Raw genomic sequence first — 20,414 nt, 5'->3', positions numbered from 1 at the left:
CATTCATTCAGATCTAGGATGTGTTATTTTAGTGTTCACTTTATTTTTGAGTCACTTTTACTTTTACACACACACACACACACACATTTTAAAAATCGTCCGATTAAATCGGTATCGGCTTTTTTTGTCCTCGGTCGACCTCTAGTTTTGTAGGCTAAACCGTTAGGATGCTACAGCCAATTTTGTGAGAAAACCGATTTTCAGGACGTCTCATGGTCTGAAAAACAACACTCTAGCTCCGTCACCTTTCACAGGCAGGATATGTTACATGGGTGTATGCGGTGGATTGAGACGCATCCAATGCAAAAAAACATCTCTCCATCTTAAACTGACAGAATTTTAATGGGGATTTTGTATTATGCTAATTCGATTTCTGCGCGGACATCAACTTTAGGGGGTTAAGAATGAAAGGGACATGTGGCTGTTTGCAAACAAAGTTGTGATTGTTTGGGCACTCTTACAGTGGGGCAAAAAAGTATTTAGTCAGCCACCAATTGTGCAAGTTCTCCCATTTAAAAAGATGAGAGGCCTGTAATTTTCATCATAGGTACACTTCAACTATGGCAGACAAAATGAGAAACAAAATCCAGAAAATCACTATGTAGGATTTTTAATGAATTTATTTGCAAATTATGGTGGAAAATAAGTATTTAGTCAATAACAAAAGATTATCTCAATACTTTGTTATATACCCTTAGTTGGCAATGACAGAGGTCAAACGTTTTCTGTAAGTCTTCACAAGGTTTTCACACACTGTTGCTGCTACTTTGGCCCATTCCTCCATGCAGATCTCCTCTAGAGCAGTGATGTTTTGGGGCTGTTGCTGGGCAACACGGACTTTAAACTCCCTCCAAAGATTTTCTATGTGGTTGAGATCTGGAGACTGGCTAGGCCACTCCAGGACCTTGAAATGCTTCTTACGAAGCCACTCCTTCGTTGCCCGGGCGGTGTGTTTGGGATCATTGTCATGCTGAAAGACCCAGCCACGTTTCATCTTCAATGCCTTTGCTGATGGAAGGAGGTTTTCACTCAAAATCTCACAATACATGGCCCCATTCATTCTTTCCTTTACACGGATCAGTCGTCCTGGTCCCTTTGCAGAAAAACAGCCCCAAAGCATGATGTTTCCACCCCCACGCTTCACAGTAGGTGTGGTGTTCTTTGGATGCAACTCAGCATTCTTTGTCCTCCAAACACGATGAGTTGAGTTTTTACCAAAAAGCACTATTTTGGTTTCATCTGACCATATGACAATCTCCCAATCTTCTTCTGGATCATCCAAATGCTCTCTAGCAAACTTCAGACGGGCCTGGACATGTAGTGGCTTAAGCAGGGGGACACGTCTGGCACTGCAGGATTTGAGTCCCTGGCGGCGTTGTGTGTTACTGATGGTAGACTTTGTTACTTTGGTCACAGCTCTCTGCAGGTCATTCACTAGGTCCCCCCGTGTGGTTCTGGGATTTTTGCTCACCGTTCTTGTGATCATTTTGACCCCACGGGGTGAGATCTTGCGTGGAGCCCCAGATCGAGGGAGATTATCAGTGGTCTTGTATGTCTTCCATTTCCTAATAATTGCTCCCACAGTTGATTTATTGAAACCAAGCTGCTTACCTATTGCAGATTCAGTCTTCCCAGCCTGGTGCAGGTCTACAATTTTGTTTCTGGTGTCATTTGACAGCTCTTTTGTCTTGGCCATAGTGGAGTTTGGAGTGTGACTGTTGGAGGTTGTGGACAGGTGTCTTTTATACTGATAACAAGTTCAAACAGGTGCCATTAATACAGGTAACGAGGGGAGGACAGAGGAGCCTCTTAAAGAAGAAGTTAAAGGTCTGTGAGAGCCAGAAATCTTGTTTGTTTGTTTGTAGGTGACCAAATACTTATTTTCCACCATAATTTGCAAATAAATTCATTTAAAATCCTACAATGTGATTTTCTGGATTTTTCTTCTCATTTTGTCTGTCATAGTTGAAGTGTACCTATGATGAAAATTACAGAACTCTTTCATCTTTTTAAGTGGGAGAACTCGCACAATTGGTGGCTGACTAAATACTTTTTTGCCCCACTGTATATTGTATTTTAAGAGGAGGTTGCCTGCTTGTAACAGTGGAAGTGATGACTTGCTTGACATCTCTTTCTCTCTCTGTCCGTCATGCAGAAGCTGTTGGAGCTTTTTCAGTGTATGCCATAGATCATACTCCCTCAGCTAGTGTTTCTAAATTAATTCCATCATGGCATTGATTAACCATCATCTGAAATGTCTCAATCTGCCAAAGACACAGGAGCTACTGCAACATGTCAACCATAATAAAAATAAATGTTTTTTTTGATACACATAAAATTCAATTGCAGGCTAGCCCTTTGCAGTGTAATGTATCATGTTAAATCACAACTTAAAATAAGTAAATGTTTTCATGGCTGCTGTAGAAACGGTAGTTTTCCTTTATAATATCCATCTCTTGCAGAGATAGAGAAAACAATCCAGCTGTGTGGCCAGTAAGCATTGTATTGTAGCAGATAGCCGGAGCCCTCTCTCCTCTCTACATCTAAATGCTAATGTCATGCAATCCTCCCAGAAACACAGTGGCTAATGAGCAGGCCCACTGAATACAGTCAAGTCAAAGTAGGAATAATGACATAACGTAGGAAACACACAAAGATGAAGGTGGGCTTTGTTGACCCACAACCAGGGGTGTAAAGAACTAAAGTAAAAAATACTTGAAAGTACTACTTAAGTTGTTTTTTGGAGTATGTGTACTTTACTCTACTATTTATATTTGTACCAACTTTTACTTGACTACATTCCTAAAGAAAAGTATGTACTTTTTATTCCATACATTTTCCCTGACACCCAAAAATGCTTCCATACATTTTGAATGGTTAGCAGGACAGGAAAATGGTCCAATTCACGCACTTATCAAGATAACATCCCTGGTCATCTGGCGGACTCACTAAACTCAGATTCTTCATTTGTAAATTATATCTGAGTGTTGGAGTTTGCCCCTGTCTATAAATGATGCAGTCAGGTTTGCTTTATTTAAGGAATTTGAAATTATTTATACTTTTCCTTTTGATACTTAAGTATATTTTAGAAATTATATTTACTTTTGATACTTAAGTATATTTAAAAGCAAATACTTTCAGACTTTTACTCAAGTAGTATTTTACTGCATGACATTCACTTTTATTTGAGTCATTTTATATTAAGGTATCTTTACTTTTACTCAAGTAGGACAATTGGGTACTTTTTCCATCACTACCCACAACACTGCAGCAATGTACAGGACGACTGGTAATAGGTATAGCAAGGTCACACACACATGCCTGCAACCTCACTACCCACCTACACACAATGTAGTAGCCTAAGCTTAAGCCTACTACAAAATGTAGGCCTACATATTCACAAGGACAAATAGAAGCAGACAGACATACTAACTACTATGAGAAACAAGAGTATGTAGATAACGGGGACTTTCAGACAAAATGTAGGCAGGAGCTAAAGTTTCTCTCAGACTTGTCACAAAGCTGCCGTCACTACTAATGATAAATGATGCCTCTCTAGGCTACAGCCCCCCCGTTACTTTACAAAAGAAAGAATCGAACCGAGATGACAGAGTAATATGGATTGTCGGTCTGCATGCTTTTCGTTCCACGCTTTGCTCAATTTAAGGTGTTTTGAAGGCACAGGAGAATTCTCCTTGCCTCCCTCTTGGGGTGTTAATAAGCTTTCCTTTAGTGCCACCCATGATTTATACAGACGTGAATGGGCCATTCTCTAGGGGTTTCAAGGTTTATTTTTGTTGCCAATTTTTATTTTTCCAAAAGGTGGCTCCATGAAAGTCTGTGTAATTGGGTTTAGTTCATTTAAATGCTAATGTATATGGAAATGACATGCAGATATCACCTCATTGATTCTGAGAGACACCAGCTCTCCATTAACATAATGTCTAGAGATTTGAATCAGGGTTCCTTAAAGCTCAGATGATTCAACAGAAGCATTTGTTCCGGCTACATTACACAGATATTATTTGCTGGTTTTATCGGCAAGCATTTAATGTACTAGTGTTGTGACGCGGTCAAAAATCATGACGGTCTTCATCCATAACTGTCGGTAATACGGTAATTGTGTCAGCCTTATAAATGTACTGTAGTTAACAACATGTAAAATGGAGTTAAATGAGTGGTTCACTAAATGGCATGTTATAGAAGGGTACAAACACGTTTTTTTGAGAAACCTAGCCCAGCTTACCCCCAATATACTTCCTTGTTGCTCGTTGTGCATTGTGGGGGTGTTGAAAAACAAGAAAAAAAAGCTTTAAAAAAAACCCACCCAAATACGTTCTTTTAGAAACAGACACTTTATAGTGATGCAGGTCTTTAGACGTTGTACACATGAAACTTCTGTACTTCTGAACTTTATCTGCATGTTGTATTTTTGAAATTTTGTCGCAACTCAAACAATAACTCTCCCGTCCACTCTAGTAGCAGGCTACACGGAGAATGGCCCAGCTGGGTAGGGGAAACAGTTTAAGTCACACAAAACGGAATATAGCCTCGAGGATAAGGTTCAGAAGGAAACAATGTCATGTGTACAACATCTAAAGACCTACATCGATATACTGACAGTGTGTCCGTTTCGAACAGTACTTGGGTGTTTTTGAAGCTTTTGTTCATTTTTTTCTGTTTGTTGCACGCCCCCACACTGCACAATGAGCAATGAGGAAGTCCATTGCGGCTGGGGTAAGCATCTCTCGTAGCTGAAAAACATTTCATCTGGGTCATCCACCAGGGGTAGAGGTCACTGACGAGACAGACCATTCTCCTCCAGCAGCACACTCGGTTCATACTTCACACTCGGCCGGGGGTCGGGGAGAGTAGGTGGGTGTGATTACGTTCAGTGTGACGCCAACAACAGACGGAGGGGAATAACTGTGGCAGGCAAGCAGTGTAAAGCAGTTATTGACAGAGGAGCATGAGGAGGAACATGCTCTCTACTAGAAACAGATATGAGTCACACACACTGTGGGAGTTATTCACAGGCAGGGGGGCTGGCTCTCTGTGTTTTCCCTACGCCAGGAAACTGCTCAGCTCACATCAAAAGGCTTTACACCCTAGCTATGAAACCCTCAAAAGGCTGAATATCAGAGTGCTCCTCATTTCTCATCCCTGCAGATAAACAGCACACTTTAAAGAAGGCATTGGATTTTGAAGGATGATGGTTACAAATGATCAACGAGATGGGTGTTGAATCAATATGCCACTAACCAAACCAGCCTTGGGCCCTCTCTGTCCTCAACACAAAGTAAAAGATCTGGGGGAGACCTCTAGTCTCAGGTATCACGACTTGGTACTAAGTCATCCTTCCTGCTATGACTTTGATTGAACAATCAAACCTCTATGTGGACCCCTTGAAGAGCCCCATCATTCATTAGACTAGACCGTGCTAACTGAACACCTGGTGGGTAAGGAAGGCTAAATGCGGTGTCTAAAAATACGGAACTGGCGTCCCTCCCATCCCTCAACAGCAGGTAGGTCGGGTGGCCCTGCTAATTACCTAATCTTCCTAGCAGGGCATAATGGTGGCTGCCATCATCACTCACTAACCACTAGAGCATTTAAAACGCCTGCTGACTTGCTGTTTTTAACTTTGCTTTCATATTAATGAACATCAGTGCCTCAAAAGACAAATATATAGCCACAAGCTTCAGTTTTTGAATGAACCGTTTGGATTAAAAAGACGGAAATAATACAACGTTGAGTTCTTTAATGATGTTCCAAAGTTATTTCTCTGTTCACTTTTAGCATTCGACTGAGATGGAGAGTTTGTTATGTCGCTTTAGTGAAGGAAGAGGAGCAGAGTATTCTGAAGCCATCACACGGCTGGATGTTCGCTGAGTTCCCCAGCAAAATGCATCAAAATGTAAAACATGAGAGATTGTAATCACACAGCTTGTCTCTGTGGTTCAACGACTTCTAGAAAACATGCAAATCCCCTTTCCAACATACACATCCTGATGACATACTACAACCATCATGGAAATTGAAAACTCACACCAATCCCAATTAAAGAGCATTTTAAACAGTGAAACAAGCAACTACACAAAGTGGCCATGTGATGGATTCCCCCTAAACAGTTCAGCTATTCTGAAAGGAAGGAAATACATGGGGCCATACAGGGATGTTTTAGAGTAGAAAAAGCTGGCCCAATGCCATGAGATCAAAGAGTAGCCTCTGATTATACCCTCCTCATCCCAAATTCACATCTCTCATAACCCAGTCATAGCACACGGCTGACAGCTCTCCTGCAGGGTTAACATCCTGTACTAAAGGAACATTACCACAGGTTTAAAACATCAGCTCACAGAGGTGTCTGTGTGTCAAATATAAAACATATTTTAAGCTACTTTCTGAGCCAGGTTACAAATCACGAAAATGGTCGAAAAAAATCTGATCACAAAGACCGTTTTATCCAAATTACTCCTGAACCATAGGTTTTTTTTTACATTTTGAGATAGCATATGACATTTAAATGATCTGAAAATAGAAAAAAACTACTGATAAAAGGTTTCCATTTGTACTGCTACAAAAATACACTAATGTTCCGGGCAGTAATACCATGCAATAACTGGGGTGGTGATTGTCATCTCTCAAACGAGTTCCTACATTAATCAACTGTCAAACTGATTTCCTTGGGAGCGCTGCAGGCTGAGAGACATGTCTAGAAACACCACAAGAGGCAGTAGAGAGAGTTCTCCAACCTTCAACACATCTCATCTTGGGCACAACCCACCGCCAGAGGGCAACTGATTGGCCTTGGACATCAGTAGCCTACATGTCTGGCTTGCAAAGAAATGAAAGGACGCATCCTACATCATGAAACAGCTATGTTCGACAGTAGCTTTTGAGGTGAAAACAGTTCTGTTCAAACATAACATGTGAACTATGGAGACATCACTTTCTTCTGTCATTCACAGGACCACAGCCGAATGGAATGATCTTATCTTGATAACGTGTACAGTATACTGCTGTAAATAAGGTAATAGCCATGTCTCTATTAAAACAGAGATCAAGCCTAGCTGATTCACTTGTCCCAGTCATAATAATCGTCACCTTGGTCAGCCTGAGCAGAAGGGAAACACGATCCCCCAGTACAACCTCTCTCTTGGCTCTCTCTCTCATCAACAAGAGTCCAATTTAGAATTCTCCTGCTGCTGCATGAATAGCATCCCAGCAGGCTGCTGCGACAGTGTTTGTCCTTCAGCTCCTGTGGCACACATAAAACAGGAACGAGCAGAGAAGCACCCTCTCTGACGGCTGGGAGAGGGGAGAGGGTCAGGAGGAGGCGGGCCGCCAGGCGCCAGCCAGTCAGAACGTGTAGCAGGTCTCGGCTGTGGAGTGAGCCCACCTGCTGGGGACCAAGGTGCCTCCAGAGCTGCGCACACCTTCCCCAGGGGGACCTTTTTAAACGAAACACCTAATCTAGGACAGAATGGCCATTTACTAAGTCGAATTTCCAAATGTGAATGTAAAATCACAACAAAGTGCAAGTATTATCACGCAAATGTTATTTGGTCATGAACTTGCTCATGATATGATACTACCCACTGGGCACAGACCTCAATTCAATGTCTATTCCATGTTGGTTCACTGTAATTACATAGAAATTATGTGGAAACAACGTTGACTCAACCAGTGTGCACAGTGGGTATTATGTAAAACAACCCAAAAAACATGATTTATTCATCTTCAAAATCAGTCATCATGTTACTGTAATCTAATTTACAGTCATTCTGAAAGGAAGATACACTACATGACCAAAAGTATGTTGACACCTGCTCGTTGAACATCTCATTCCAATATAATGGCCATTAATATGGAGTTGGTCCCCCCTTTGCTGCTATAACAGCATCCACTCTTCTGGGAAGGCTTTCCACTAGATGTTGGAACATTGCTGTGGGGACTTGCTTCCATTCAGCCAAAAGAGCTTTAGTGTGGTTGGGCACGGAGGTTTGGCAATTAGGCCTGGCTCACAGTCGGCATTCCAATTCATCCCAAAAATGTGTTCGATGAGATTGAGGTAGGGGTTCTGTGCAGGCCAGTCAAGTTCTTCCACACCAATCTCAACAAACCATTGTTGTATGGACCTCGCTTTGTGCACAGGAGCGTTGTCATGCTGAAACAGGAAAGGGCCTTCCCCAAACTGTCGCCACAAAGTTGGAAGCACAGAATCGTCTAGAATGTTGTAAGCTGTAGCATTAAGATTTCCCCTCACTGGAACTAAGGGGCCTAGCCTGAACCATGAAAAACAGCATCCGCCAAATCCAGATTCGTCCGTCGGACTGCCAAATGGTGAAGCGTGATTCATCACTCCAGAGAAAGCATTTCCACTGCTACAGAGTCCAATAGCAGCGAGCTTTACGCCACTCCAGACGATTCTTGGCATTGTGATCTTAGGCTTGTGTGCGGTTGCTCGGTCATGGAAACCCATTTCATGAAGCTCCCGACGAACAGTTATTGTGCAGACGTTGCTTCCAAAGGCAGTTTGGAACTCGGTAATGAGTGTTGCAACCGAGGACAGAAGATTTTTACACGCTAGGCGCTTCAGCACTCGGCAGTTCTGTTCTGTGAGCTTGCGTGTCCTACCACTTCGCGACTGAGCAGTTGTTGCTCCTAGACCTTTCCACTTCACAATAACAGCACTTACAGTAGACCGGGGCAGCTCTAGCAGGGCAGAAATTTGACGAACGGACTTGCCACATTGAAAGTCACTGAGCTTTCCAATGAGGCCATTCTACTGCCAATGTTTGTCATAGATAGTATTAAATAGTCCACTATATTTGTTCAGGAGTTACTCTTGTCATTTTAGTGTTTTAAGTATTTGGATTGTAGTGGGATTTTTCTGTATTGATTCAGATAATTGTGTATGTTCAGAAGTTTGAGGGTTTTTGCTGTGGTTTGACTGTTTTGTTTTGGCTGTGTGCTCGATTTGATGCACCTGTCAGCAACGGATGTGGCTGAAATAGCCGAATCCATTCATTTGAAGGGGTGTCCACATATTTGTGTATATATAGTGTAAATGAATAAAAACATCAAGGCCTTCATTAAAAATTTGTATTGAGCTAAGACTGACATCAAACCCCTAAGGCAAAAATTCCAAACATGCTGTCATCTTACAATTCCACAGTCTTGAAGCAGTTATAATTCCTACCAAGCCTGACTAATGGACAATCAAAATGTAATCAGAACATGGTTTTGTCTAATTTAAAGGCCAATTTTAGATTTAGTTGGGCTTTATTTTATGTAGGCTTTCAAATACATTTATATCAATTTGCAGCAGCATCAGACAGACCGGACATGAGTTGACTCCACTGAGCTTACCAACCCTGTTTCCTTGAGTTTCTATAGAACAACACACCAAAAATAATTACAGTGAGTGTGCTGTCTGCTCTGTCCTCTTGTATGGCTAGCTCTGGAACAGAGTGGTACACAACAGACAAAATAAATCAACCCTAAGAGCATCAAAAGCAGAGAGGGCATAGATCCCCTTACAATTACACAAGTCAACAAAATATTATTTTTTTCAAGGTTTATCAATGGCTAGGCTACTTTATCGCACAGCCTGCTACGATTATTATTATTATGACAACAACACAACGGAATGTTTTTCTCCATATAACACCATAATTTACAGATACAATTTTGACAATACATTTGTTCAGATTAGGTTTATATTCCCAGCAATTAAGAAAATGAGAATGCAGAATGTATTGAATAATTAGACACATGTACCCGCATTAAAAGTGTGTCGAACAGGCGGTTAAAAATCTATTGGTGAATTAGCTAGTTGCAGATGATGAGCCTATGCCATGGTTGCTGTCCGCTCTCTTCAAAAGATGCTCTAGGAATAACGGACCCAAAAGCACCTTTCTTTTCGACATACCGGTAATGATAAATCAAACATTTATATGTAGATAAATGAAGACCACACTCACTATCTTACCTGCTGAATTCAACGTATGTTCTTCGGTCACTCAAGTCACCTCCCTTTCGGAATTGTGAAAGCTGATGATGCTTCCAAGACACTTGCAGGGGATCAGATTACATCGAGAGAAGGCGGGCCAGCCCCGAAATCTGAAAAATAGAAGTACCAGTTGAAGCGGCCCCGGAACGTGTATAAAAACCCCACTGCAGTTCTCCCCATTGGGCTTCCCACTGAGTTTGTAAAACAGCGGTGTTTTTCTGGTCGTTAAGGTGGAGTGGCGGCATCCAGAGGCGATAGATTCAAACCCCACCCGGACCACCGAGACGGAAAGGGTATTGGAGAGAAGAAAAAAATAGGTTTACAAAGAGTGCAGTGCGACCCATACAACACACCATAATTTGACATCCTAATTATTTTGTGTTGGTCACAATTAATAGGCTATAAATAGGCTATAGCAAATCTATAGCCTAACAGAAATCATGCATCGATGGGAGGAAAAAAAACTCAATCATATTTTCTTCACTTTTATGGTAGTGGCAAAAGTAACTACAATGATATTGTTGCATAATTGGATATGAGAGGTTATATTGTTTTTACCTAAGATAACCAGTCACATAACAGGGTGGCATTTTTGTTTAAAACGGAATTTAAAGAAATGTCACTGAATGGGGAGTGAATGTATCTATAAGCCAGTAATTCTTCCTAATGCATCCGTGTGCAGCTCACTGAGTGATCATATTTAGCAAAATGACATTACATAACAGAAAGAGGACGAAATTGGAAACCATCCTACTTCATATCACGCAATATAATCCATTAATCTTTGCTTCCAGTGGCAAGTTATGAAAGAATTACATTGCCTTCAGAAAGTATTCACACCCCCTGACTTTTTCCACATTTGTTGTGTTACAACCAGAATTTAAAACGGATGAAATTGAGATTTTGTGTCACAGGCCTACACACAATACCACATAATGACAAAGTGGAATTATGTTCCTAGACATTTTTGCAAATTAATTAAAAATGAAAAGCTGAGATGTCTTGAGTCAATAATAATTCAACCCCTTTGTTATGGCATGCCTAAATAAATTCAGGAGTACATCTTTGCTTAACACCTACAAACAAACAAGATTTCTGGCTTTCTGAAGAAGTTACAGGTCTGTGAGAGCCAGAAATGTTGCTTGTTTGTAGGTGACCAAATACTTATTTTCCACCATAATTTGCAAATAAATTCATTAAAAATCATACAATGTGATTTTCTGGATTTTTTTTCTTCTCATTTTGTCTGTCATAGTTGAAGTGTACCTATGATGAAAATTACAGGCCTCTCATCTTTTTAAGTGGGAGAACTTGCACAATTGGTGGCTGACTAAATACTTTTTTGCCCCACTGTAAGTTGCATGGACTCACTGTGTGCAATAATAGTATTTAACGTGATTTTTGAATGACTACCTCATCTCTGTACCCCACACATCTGTAAGGTCCATCAGTCAGGCAGTGAATTTCAAAAACAGATTCAACCACAAAGACTAGGTAGGTTTCCCAATGCCTCGCAAAGAGCACCTATTGGTAGATGGATTTCTTTTTTAAATAGCAGACATTGAATATCCGTTTTTGCATGGTGAAGTGATTCATTACACTTTGGATGGCGTATCAATACACCCATTCACTACAAAGATACATGCGTCCTTCCTAACTCAGTTGCCTGAGAGGGATTTCACCCTGAGTCCAATGGTGACTTTAAAACAGTTATAAACTTATGTCTGTGATAGGAGAAAACTGAACATTGTAGTTACTCCACAAAATTAACCTAATTGACAGAGAAAAGGAAACCTCTACAGAATAAAAATATTCCAAAACATGCATCCTGTTTGCAATAAGGCACTCAAGTAAAACTGCAAAAAATGTGGCAAAGAAATTAACTTTGACTTGAATACAAAGCGTTATGTTTGGGGAAAATCCAACACACAACTGAATACCACTCTTCATATTTTCAAGCATGGGGGTGGCATCGACAATGACTATCTTATCTTTTTATAAAAAGAAACTGAATATGGCTGAGCACAGGCAAAATCCTAGAGGGAAACCTGATTCAGTCTGCTTTCCAACAGACACTGAGTGACATATTCACCATTTAGCAGGGCAATAACCTAAAACACAAAACCAAATATACACTGGAGTTACTTACCAAGACAACATTGAATGTTCCTGTTGCCTAGTTACAGTTTTGACTTAAATCGGCTTGAAAGTCTACGGCAAGACACAAAAATGTCTTGACAGAGCTTGAATAGTTTTTTAAAGAATAATGTGCAAATATTGTACAATCCAGGTGTGCAAAGCTCTTAAGAGACTTACCCAGAAGGACTCATAGCTGTAATCACTGTCAGAGGGTTGAATACTTATGTAATCAAGATACAGTACCAGTCAAAAGTTTTATAACACCTACTCATTCAAGGGTTTTTCTTTATACAATTTTCTACACTGTAGAAAAATAGTGAAGACATCAAAACTATGAAATAACACATATGGATTCATGTAGTATCAAAAAGTGTTAATTCAAAATATATTTTATATTTGAGTTTCTTCAAATAGCCACCCTTTGCATTCTCTCAACCAGCTTCATGAGGTAGTCACCTGGAATGCATTTCAATTAACAGGTATGCCTTCTTAAAAGTTAATTTGTGGAATTTCTTTCCTTCTTAATGCATTTGAGCCAGTCAGTTGTGTTGTGACAAGGTAGGGGGGTATAGAGAATATAGGCCAATTTGGTAAAAGGCCAAGTCTATATTATGGCAAAAACAGCTCAAATAAGCAAAGAGAAACGACAGTCCATCATTACTTTAAGACTTGAAGGTCAGTCAATACGGAACATTTCAAGAACTTTGAAAGTTTCTTCAAGTGCAGTCGCAAAAACCATCAAGCGCTATGATGAAACTGGCTCTCATGAGGACCGCCACAGGAATGGAAGACCCAGAGTTACCTCTGCTGCAGAGGATGAGTTGATCTAGGCACCAGACTGGTGACAAATGATGGGCAAAGCTACTGAATGTACCTATTTCACAGCAAATTAAACTATTACATGCTTAACACTGCAGAAAGTCAGCGACATAAACATATTGCCTGAACTGTAGTTCCAAAACAAGAGCCTGACTAATGTCATTAGGAATATATGCTGAAGGCTATGAATTTATATTCATGCCGAAACTGTGAGGAAGTTCCTTTTGCATTTCTTCACTCCAATTCCTAACAGCCTGGAGAACTACGGCACTGAGGAAATAAGAAAAGCCTGCTGCAACACTAAAGACTGGACAGGCTGCTTAAAATGTCCATGCAATTAAACTTAAATGCTTTTAGTACACTGAAACAACATTATGACACTCAATATATGCTTAACATATCAGTTTATACATTTTTATATTAAGACATTTGTCCTGTTGCATAGCAAGCTCAACTGAGATTATCAGAAGTTGCAAATCAAAAGGCCATTTTGCTCTTCTTCACAATGAGAGAGTGCATTCCTCTGAGAGCCAGCTGAAAGGTGCATGATTACTGAATTTGCTCCTAATAAATATTTCCCAGCAGCTCTATCATCTCAGTTAAAATCAATGTGAAAATAAATGTTGAGTTGTTTCACATCAAAACATGTATCTATGTACACTTCACGTTTGACTTGCACGTGAAATTAATTAATACATTTGACATTTTTTACACTCCATACAATGCATAGAGTCAATCATAGAATTTATTCACAGCAGAGGCAAATAGACACTTACTTTTAAGGAAGATAAAGATACATTTTTTTAAATGGATCAAAACCCTGGTATTAAACATATTTTTAAAAATCTACCTTTGTCCTCATTATTACTGGTGGAAAAAGTGCAATAATGAATCCAATTTTCAAACCGTCTAATTGTGAACTACAGAGTTTTTGAGACCTGTGGGTTTTCAGGCTTGCTCCAGTTCCACAAGTACTCCATCACAGTCTTTTGGGTGGAGGAACATGACAGGTTTCCCATGAGCGCCTATCCGTGGTTCAGCTGACAGGGTTCTTATGTTCCTAGCCTTCAGATCCACTATCGCTGCACTGATATCATCAACCTGAAATCACAAAAATAACATATAATTCCATTAGAGAACAGATGAGGAGACAAGGACAGAGTGAGTGAATACAGCTCATTCATGTGGGCTGAACAGCATATGCAGCATTGCTCAGACTGACTCACCTCAATGCAGATATGGTGCATCCCACCAGATTTGTTCTTCTGTAGGAAGCCTGCAATGGGGCTCTTCTCCCCGAGTGGGTGCAGCAGTTCCAGCTTGGTGTTACCCAGCTCCACAAAGACAGTGTAGACTCCATGTTCAGGAAGGGGAACTTTATCGCTGACCTGAGCCCCCAGCACATCTCTGTAAAGAGCAGTGGCTTTCTCCATGTCTGGTACAGCAATAGCGATGTGATTTAGCCTTCCCAGTTTCCAGACAGATCCTGGAATACCTTGGCAGAGTGGTGTTGAGATTGAAAGTGTCCTCAGGGTTGGAGAATAAGTGTGAAGAACACACTTTGAGAGACCTGTAACAATATAAATTAGTACAGCCATGCCATGCTGTTTTTTCCGGAGTACGGGTCTTATTTGATTGAATTTACTACCTGGATAAGTCAAGTAGCTAGCAACAGGGAACACTTGCTGAAAGTAATTCTGCACTAACAACAGTGGATTTGGCTTACTTTGTGTAGCCTGAGATCAAGTCTAAAAAGACTGTTTTTGACATGTGAAATAATATTTATCAGATATCAGCTATTTATACTTACGTGCACCCTTCAACACGGACGCCGCCATATTTTCGAAAATTCGTAGGATAACGTAGGATAGCGAATCGCTTTGAATGTCAAGACAATGGGATAGAGCACACTTTTATTGCTTTTCAATTAAAAACCGTACATTGCACTTGCAAATATAGTTATTTGAGATATTAATGTTGTCTATCCAGCTTGCTAAATCTTAACCTGACCTGCTATCCGGATCTTTGTAGCACAACAGAGATTGTTTCCGGGGGGAGCATATCTTGTTGTTACACACATGTTCACATGTGAGGAAAAACGATGGCTACCGTGGATATAGGTAACACGTTGGAGTGTTGTTTAAAGCTACTAAACATAAAAACTGCACATCCAGAACATTTTCTTAGGTAAGTGCAACATTTGTATAATAATATCCAGATATGTTTAACTTAAAAATCTATTCATTTACTTTCTGCCATCGTTACACAATGCTAAGGCTAACTAGCTTATAGCAAGCAAACATCTGCAAGCATTGCCTGTTTGGTTAGCTAGACCACGTCATCAAATATTCTTAAAGATAGCCCAGTAGCACCGATAAACTTGATTCTAGTACATTAGCTACACTTGATTAGTTGAGCCAGGTATTGGTACCTGGCTAAAAAAAAAACCCTGCACACCCTGTGGGTTTTCAAGGCCAGGGTTGGTTGAAGAAGACTGCTAACGTTACTAACCGCTGTACTACTTGAAGAATACTAACAAACATTGCTAATTGTATTTTTTCTTTGTGTATAGTCTTCAGGGTGACGTGGCAACAGACTTCACTTATCTCACTAAGACCCTGTATGATTTACACAAAACCCACGAGCCAGCAGGCTCAAAGGGAAGCCCTCTGGACCAGCTGGTTGTTGAGAACTTTGACGAGGAACAGATATGGCAGGAGCTGGAGCTCCAGAATACTGCAGTGCTGAAGCACTTTGAGACAGCAGTGAGTCAGGCTGCCTTGGATACAGCTCTGAGTATCCTGTTTGATGAAGAGGATGCTGATGAGGAGCCAGATGAAGGGGTTGACCAAGATGGTGAAGAGATAGAAGAGGAGATGAGAGATGGGGATTTGGAAGATGATGGGCAAGGAGAAGAACCACCCATGCTTAAAACTGCTATGGATGCCTTGAGAGGGGATAACACAGACGAGGACTCTGATGTAGATTTTGATGTGGACGCATTAGAAAAACAAGCTAAACAGAAGAAATGCTCAGCTGCGAGAGAGTCAAAACCACTGGGTCCTCCATCAGAGGTTGATGACAGGTTCTTCAAGCTCTCAGAGATGGAGTCCTTTCTGGACGATATGGACAGAAGGGAGGGGAAGGAGGGGGACGGTGATGTAGACTACTTCCAGGACTTGCCTTCTGGAGATGAAGATGATGACGTAGGCCTCTTCAGTGAAGATGTTTCTTCCAAAAAAACAAAAAAAACAAGCACAGTATGTATCGTATCATTTTTCTCTCTGCCAGACCTAGCTACTGTTCTGTGGTGTTTCTGGTCTTTATTGTAGCCAAACACACTGAATTTCTATTAATATACTATGTTCTTTCTGTAGCTGAAAAGTTCCAGGAATCTGAAGTACAAAGACTTCTTTGATGCTGTGGATGATGATCCTGCACAAACAGCTGACCAATCAGACGCAGAGGATGAGGACGACAGTATAGATGGGATGCAAGATGATGATGAGGATGATGATGAAGAAAAAGAAAATGAGTAAGTGGCTGATGCAGGAATCTCATATGAATGTCATGGTTGGAATTGCATCAAAAAGGAATATAGGGCAGGGATATTCATTTTGTCATTAAGATAAGAATTGTTTGTTCCTTTGCTGTTTTAGGGACTTCGTTGAGGATGAAGAGTGCAGACAAGCCAAGGAGGCTTTGAAACGGGTGACCTTTAACCTACCTGGAGAAAGTGATGCCAGTGAGGGAGAAGAGATGGCGGACATCTTTGGAGGAAAGTCTCAAAATACAACAGAACCTGAATCCAAATCATCCTTTGAGAAACGACAAGACAAGGCAAGCTTTTCCTCGGCTGTTTTAGAATATCTAAATTGGTCTGTGTCATTTAATTTACTTTTTTTTTTTTTCCTCTGCCGTATATATAGCTTTATGTAGCAGATTAATGAAATGGTAAATTCTTACCGTACACAGATGGCTGAAAAGATCCAGGATTTGGAAAAGGCTGCCATGGGAGAGAAGCCATGGCAACTAACAGGAGAGGTGTCTGCTCAGACTCGCCCAGAGAACAGCCTTCTTGAGGTGGATGTGGCATTTGACTCGGCCTCCAGGATGGGTACATACCACATGCTTGTCAGTCTGTTTTAGTTTAGCTTTCAGTCCGTTGGAAATGGTTTAGTATTTTACTTACTGCAAGTTTGTGTGCCAGAGAGGGTGCTTATTCAGTCAGGTAACATTTTGCTCTGTTTTCTCTCAGCCCCTGCTGTAACAGAGGAAACCACTTTGCAGCTGGAGGACATAATCAAGCAGAGGATTAAAGACCAGGTCAGTGTATAGACCGGTCGGTTGTTTAGCAACGAAACCGACCAGTGCTCAACTACGGGGCAAAACAGACTGGGTTGGCTTAGATTGTTGACAATATGTAAACTATATTTCTTCTCCACTGTTTATTGAAAACACACATTTGCGCAATAAGAACTTGTCTTTCAAGTACATTGTTATAATTTTTGCTAGGTAGTGAATTTGAGCCATTTTAGTATAGACATCAGTCAAAACAAGACATAGTATCAAGAACAAGATAAAACTAGCTGAAAAGAGTCACCTATGATTCCACACATGGCAGCGTCAGTCATTGCTAGCTACTGTATCTGGCCATTCAGAATCACAACAACACACGGACGTCTGCACCATTGAATCGCGTGCATCGTTTTCGTGACGTTGTTAGCTAACCCGTCTCTCTAGAGACATAAATCAATCTTGACAACAAACTGAACAACTATTCTCGGTTGGATCCAGCTGAATGGGTCATCATCGTTTCATTGAGTAAAGAACAAGTATAGGTCTATCCAGTATTTAAACCACATTGGCACATTTCAAAGGTAATTTTATTTTCGGACTTGTATTTTTTTCCAAGGTGTGGGATGATGTGGTGCGCAAGGAGAAGCCTAAGGAAGAGGTATTTGAGTACAAGAAGAGGCTGACTCTGGACCATGAGAAGAGCAAGCTGAGCCTTGCAGAGGTTTATGAGCAAGAGTACCTCAAGCAGAATCAGGTAGTTATTCCTTTATATTTTAGTGTGAACATACTTGGCTTTTTTCTATATTGCAATGAATGCATTTTTTTGTTTGTTGAATGGATTATTTATATTATTTCTATCTATTTCCATTGTATTTCAGCAAAAGACAGAGGATGAAGAAAACCCAGCCCATGTAGAAATTCAAAAGCTCATGGATTCTCTATTCCTTAAACTTGATGCTCTCTCTAACTTCCACTTCACACCCAAACCGGTGAGTTTTCCTGTCAATGTTTCCATGTGCCCTGGACACTGCAAAGCTGCAGCTGGCTCAAAACAAAGCAGCACGCCTTGCCCTTAACTGCACGCACAGAACTAACATCAGCACCATGATAGGCTTTCATGGTTAGGGGTTGAGGAGAAATTGACTACTTCTCTTCCAGTCTTTTTAAGAAACAGTTGTGTGTTGAAAATGCCTAACTTCTTGTATAATCTATTTGCATACACTTCAAACAGACATACATGACACTCCACTATGGGTTTCTTCACGGTACCCAAACCAAAAACAGATTTACGTCACTCAGTTATGTGTAGAGGCATGTCATTGTGGAACGCTCTGCCACCAGAGGTTACACGGGCAAAAAGCAAGTTTCGCTTTAAAAAAACATCTGGTATCACAGCATCTCTAATCTTTTTAAAGATCTCATTTAACTCTACTGTGTATAAGAATAGTGCGTAAGTAGTATTTTTGTTGTCTCTGTCTTTCCTATATATAACTTATTTATTTCATGTAATATCTTATGATGTTCTTGTCTATTACTGTTCTGTACTTTGTCATGTGTTTGTATGTTTTATGTGGAACACTGTAGCATTTGCATGACAACAAGCATAAATTCTGGTCTTTTAAAGATTCTATATTTAAGCAGTAAGGCACAAGGGGGTGAGGTATATGGACAATATACCACGGCTAAGGGCTGTTATGCACGATGCAATGCGGAGTGCCTGGATACAGCCCTGGGCCGTGACTTAAAAATAAATGTTTTGTCATACCCGAATACAATGCTATACCAGGGCTTTCAGAAAATCAGCATTCGGCGTTCGAACCACCCAGTTTATAATGAAGGGAACGCTTTTTGCACAATATTGATATGTTTGACCTTTTCTTTGTGTCCTGCAGCCTGTTCCTGAAGTGAAAGTTGTCTCCAATTTGCCTTCTATTGCTATGGAGGAAGTTGCGCCAGTCAGTGCTAGTAGTGGCTCTCTATTGGCTCCAGAGGAAGTCAAGGTTTGTCATGCATCCCTTTCCAATATGTTTCATGTTATGGGAAATCTAGTGGAGTATACTGACGTGTACAAAAGCATTCAAGGGTTGAAGACAATCAATTAACTACTGTGTTTTCCATCATAGTAGCCTTTTAGTAGATGCTTCTGAGGCCAGGGTAACACAGTTTCCTTTCTGATCTTAGGAGAAGAACAAGGCTGGCGACGTGCTGGGTGACTCTGAAAAGACCTCCACAGACAAGAAACGAGAGAGACGCAAGAAGAAGAAGGTGAAGCGCGTCAAGATCCACGAGAAGGAGAAGAAACAGAAACTGAAGGAGGCTAACAGAACTGGAGAGAATAAGAAACAATCAAAGGCAGAGGTGGCAGAAAACCTCAAGAAACTCACAAAGGGAGGCAAAGCAACATTATTAAAGGTCAGTGTTTTCTTTCTGCAGGTCTCGTTTTTATATTTAGTTGACATCGTCTTTCAAATGCAAGCCCCTCCATTATATTTGTGTGATCAATATAGACTGATAAGACCATTGTGTTCTCCACACATTTTCATTTGTATTTATTACAATAGCTAGGATTCAGCTGTCACAGTTGCAAATAATTTCTTAAAAATAGATGTTGAGCTTTTTTTTATTTGTTCTCTGTTCAAGGATGAGGGGAAGGATAAAGCTCTCCGCTCCTCCTCCGCCTTCTTCTCCCAACTACAAGACCAAGTGAAGAGCCAGATCAAAGGAGCCAAGGACCCGGGCTCCAAGAAGAAGAAACACAAAGAAGTCTCAGCCAGCAAACTTAAGTTGTAACATTTAGATTGTTATGATGATGTATGTGTTATGGTAATGCGTATTTCTTTGTACAGATTTTTAAAGCGAAAGCTGCAATTTATGTTAACCAGTGCTCTCGCAGGTTTGTAATTTGCAATGAAAATAAAAAGCTAAACTTGTCATGATGTAATTTATTCAGACTTTTTGTGACCAATTAGATTCACACTATTAATCTGTTCAGCTAATCGATCTGTGGGCAGCAGGTGAAAAATCTGCTGATGTGCCCTTGGACAAGGCACTTAACCATAATTTTTTCCAGGGTCACCATTCTACTATGGCTGACCCTGTAAAACGGGTGCCAAACTCATTCCATGGAAGGTCTGCTGTT

General features: G+C 40.6%; 3 protein-coding genes across 5 annotated transcripts in view; 1 reads left to right on the top strand and 2 right to left on the bottom strand.

The window, feature by feature from the left end:
- Positions 1-10,107, bottom strand: part of LOC110506433 (amyloid-beta A4 precursor protein-binding family A member 2) — an 85,997-nt gene extending 75,890 nt beyond the window's left edge. For 2 of the 3 annotated variants that reach the window (XM_021586033.2, XM_021586036.2), the window contains exon 1: positions 9,998-10,107. The gene's annotated coding sequence lies outside the window, so the exon portion shown is untranslated. Of the gene's footprint in view, positions 1-9,989 lie in introns of all 3 variants that reach the window. The other variant, XM_021586034.2, reaches the window with a different exon arrangement.
- Positions 10,108-13,703: 3,596 nt separating this feature from the next.
- LOC110506431 (methylmalonyl-CoA epimerase, mitochondrial) lies at positions 13,704-15,031 on the bottom strand. Its single transcript, XM_021586032.2, has 3 exons — positions 14,787-15,031; positions 14,203-14,546; positions 13,704-14,077 (listed from the first exon to the last, which is right to left on the bottom strand). Exons 1-3 carry the CDS (start codon positions 14,812-14,814, stop codon positions 13,925-13,927), a joined length of 525 nt encoding a protein of 174 aa, XP_021441707.2. The 5' UTR covers positions 14,815-15,031; the 3' UTR covers positions 13,704-13,924.
- Positions 14,833-20,211, top strand: mphosph10 (M-phase phosphoprotein 10 (U3 small nucleolar ribonucleoprotein)). The gene is made up of 11 exons (XM_021586031.2): positions 14,833-15,163; positions 15,549-16,236; positions 16,354-16,511; positions 16,636-16,816; positions 16,952-17,093; positions 17,235-17,302; positions 17,892-18,029; positions 18,154-18,264; positions 19,168-19,275; positions 19,457-19,687; positions 19,916-20,211. Exons 1-11 carry the CDS (start codon positions 15,078-15,080, stop codon positions 20,063-20,065), a joined length of 2,061 nt encoding a protein of 686 aa, XP_021441706.2. The 5' UTR covers positions 14,833-15,077; the 3' UTR covers positions 20,066-20,211.
- The last annotated feature ends 203 nt before the right edge of the window (positions 20,212-20,414 follow it).

This window comes from Oncorhynchus mykiss, chromosome 26 (genome assembly GCF_013265735.2).
Source record: "Oncorhynchus mykiss isolate Arlee chromosome 26, USDA_OmykA_1.1, whole genome shotgun sequence".
Taxonomy (NCBI): Eukaryota; Metazoa; Chordata; class Actinopteri; order Salmoniformes; family Salmonidae; genus Oncorhynchus; species Oncorhynchus mykiss.
Note: the sequence above shows the minus strand (reverse complement) of the source record. Positions and strands in the feature narration are given on the sequence as shown.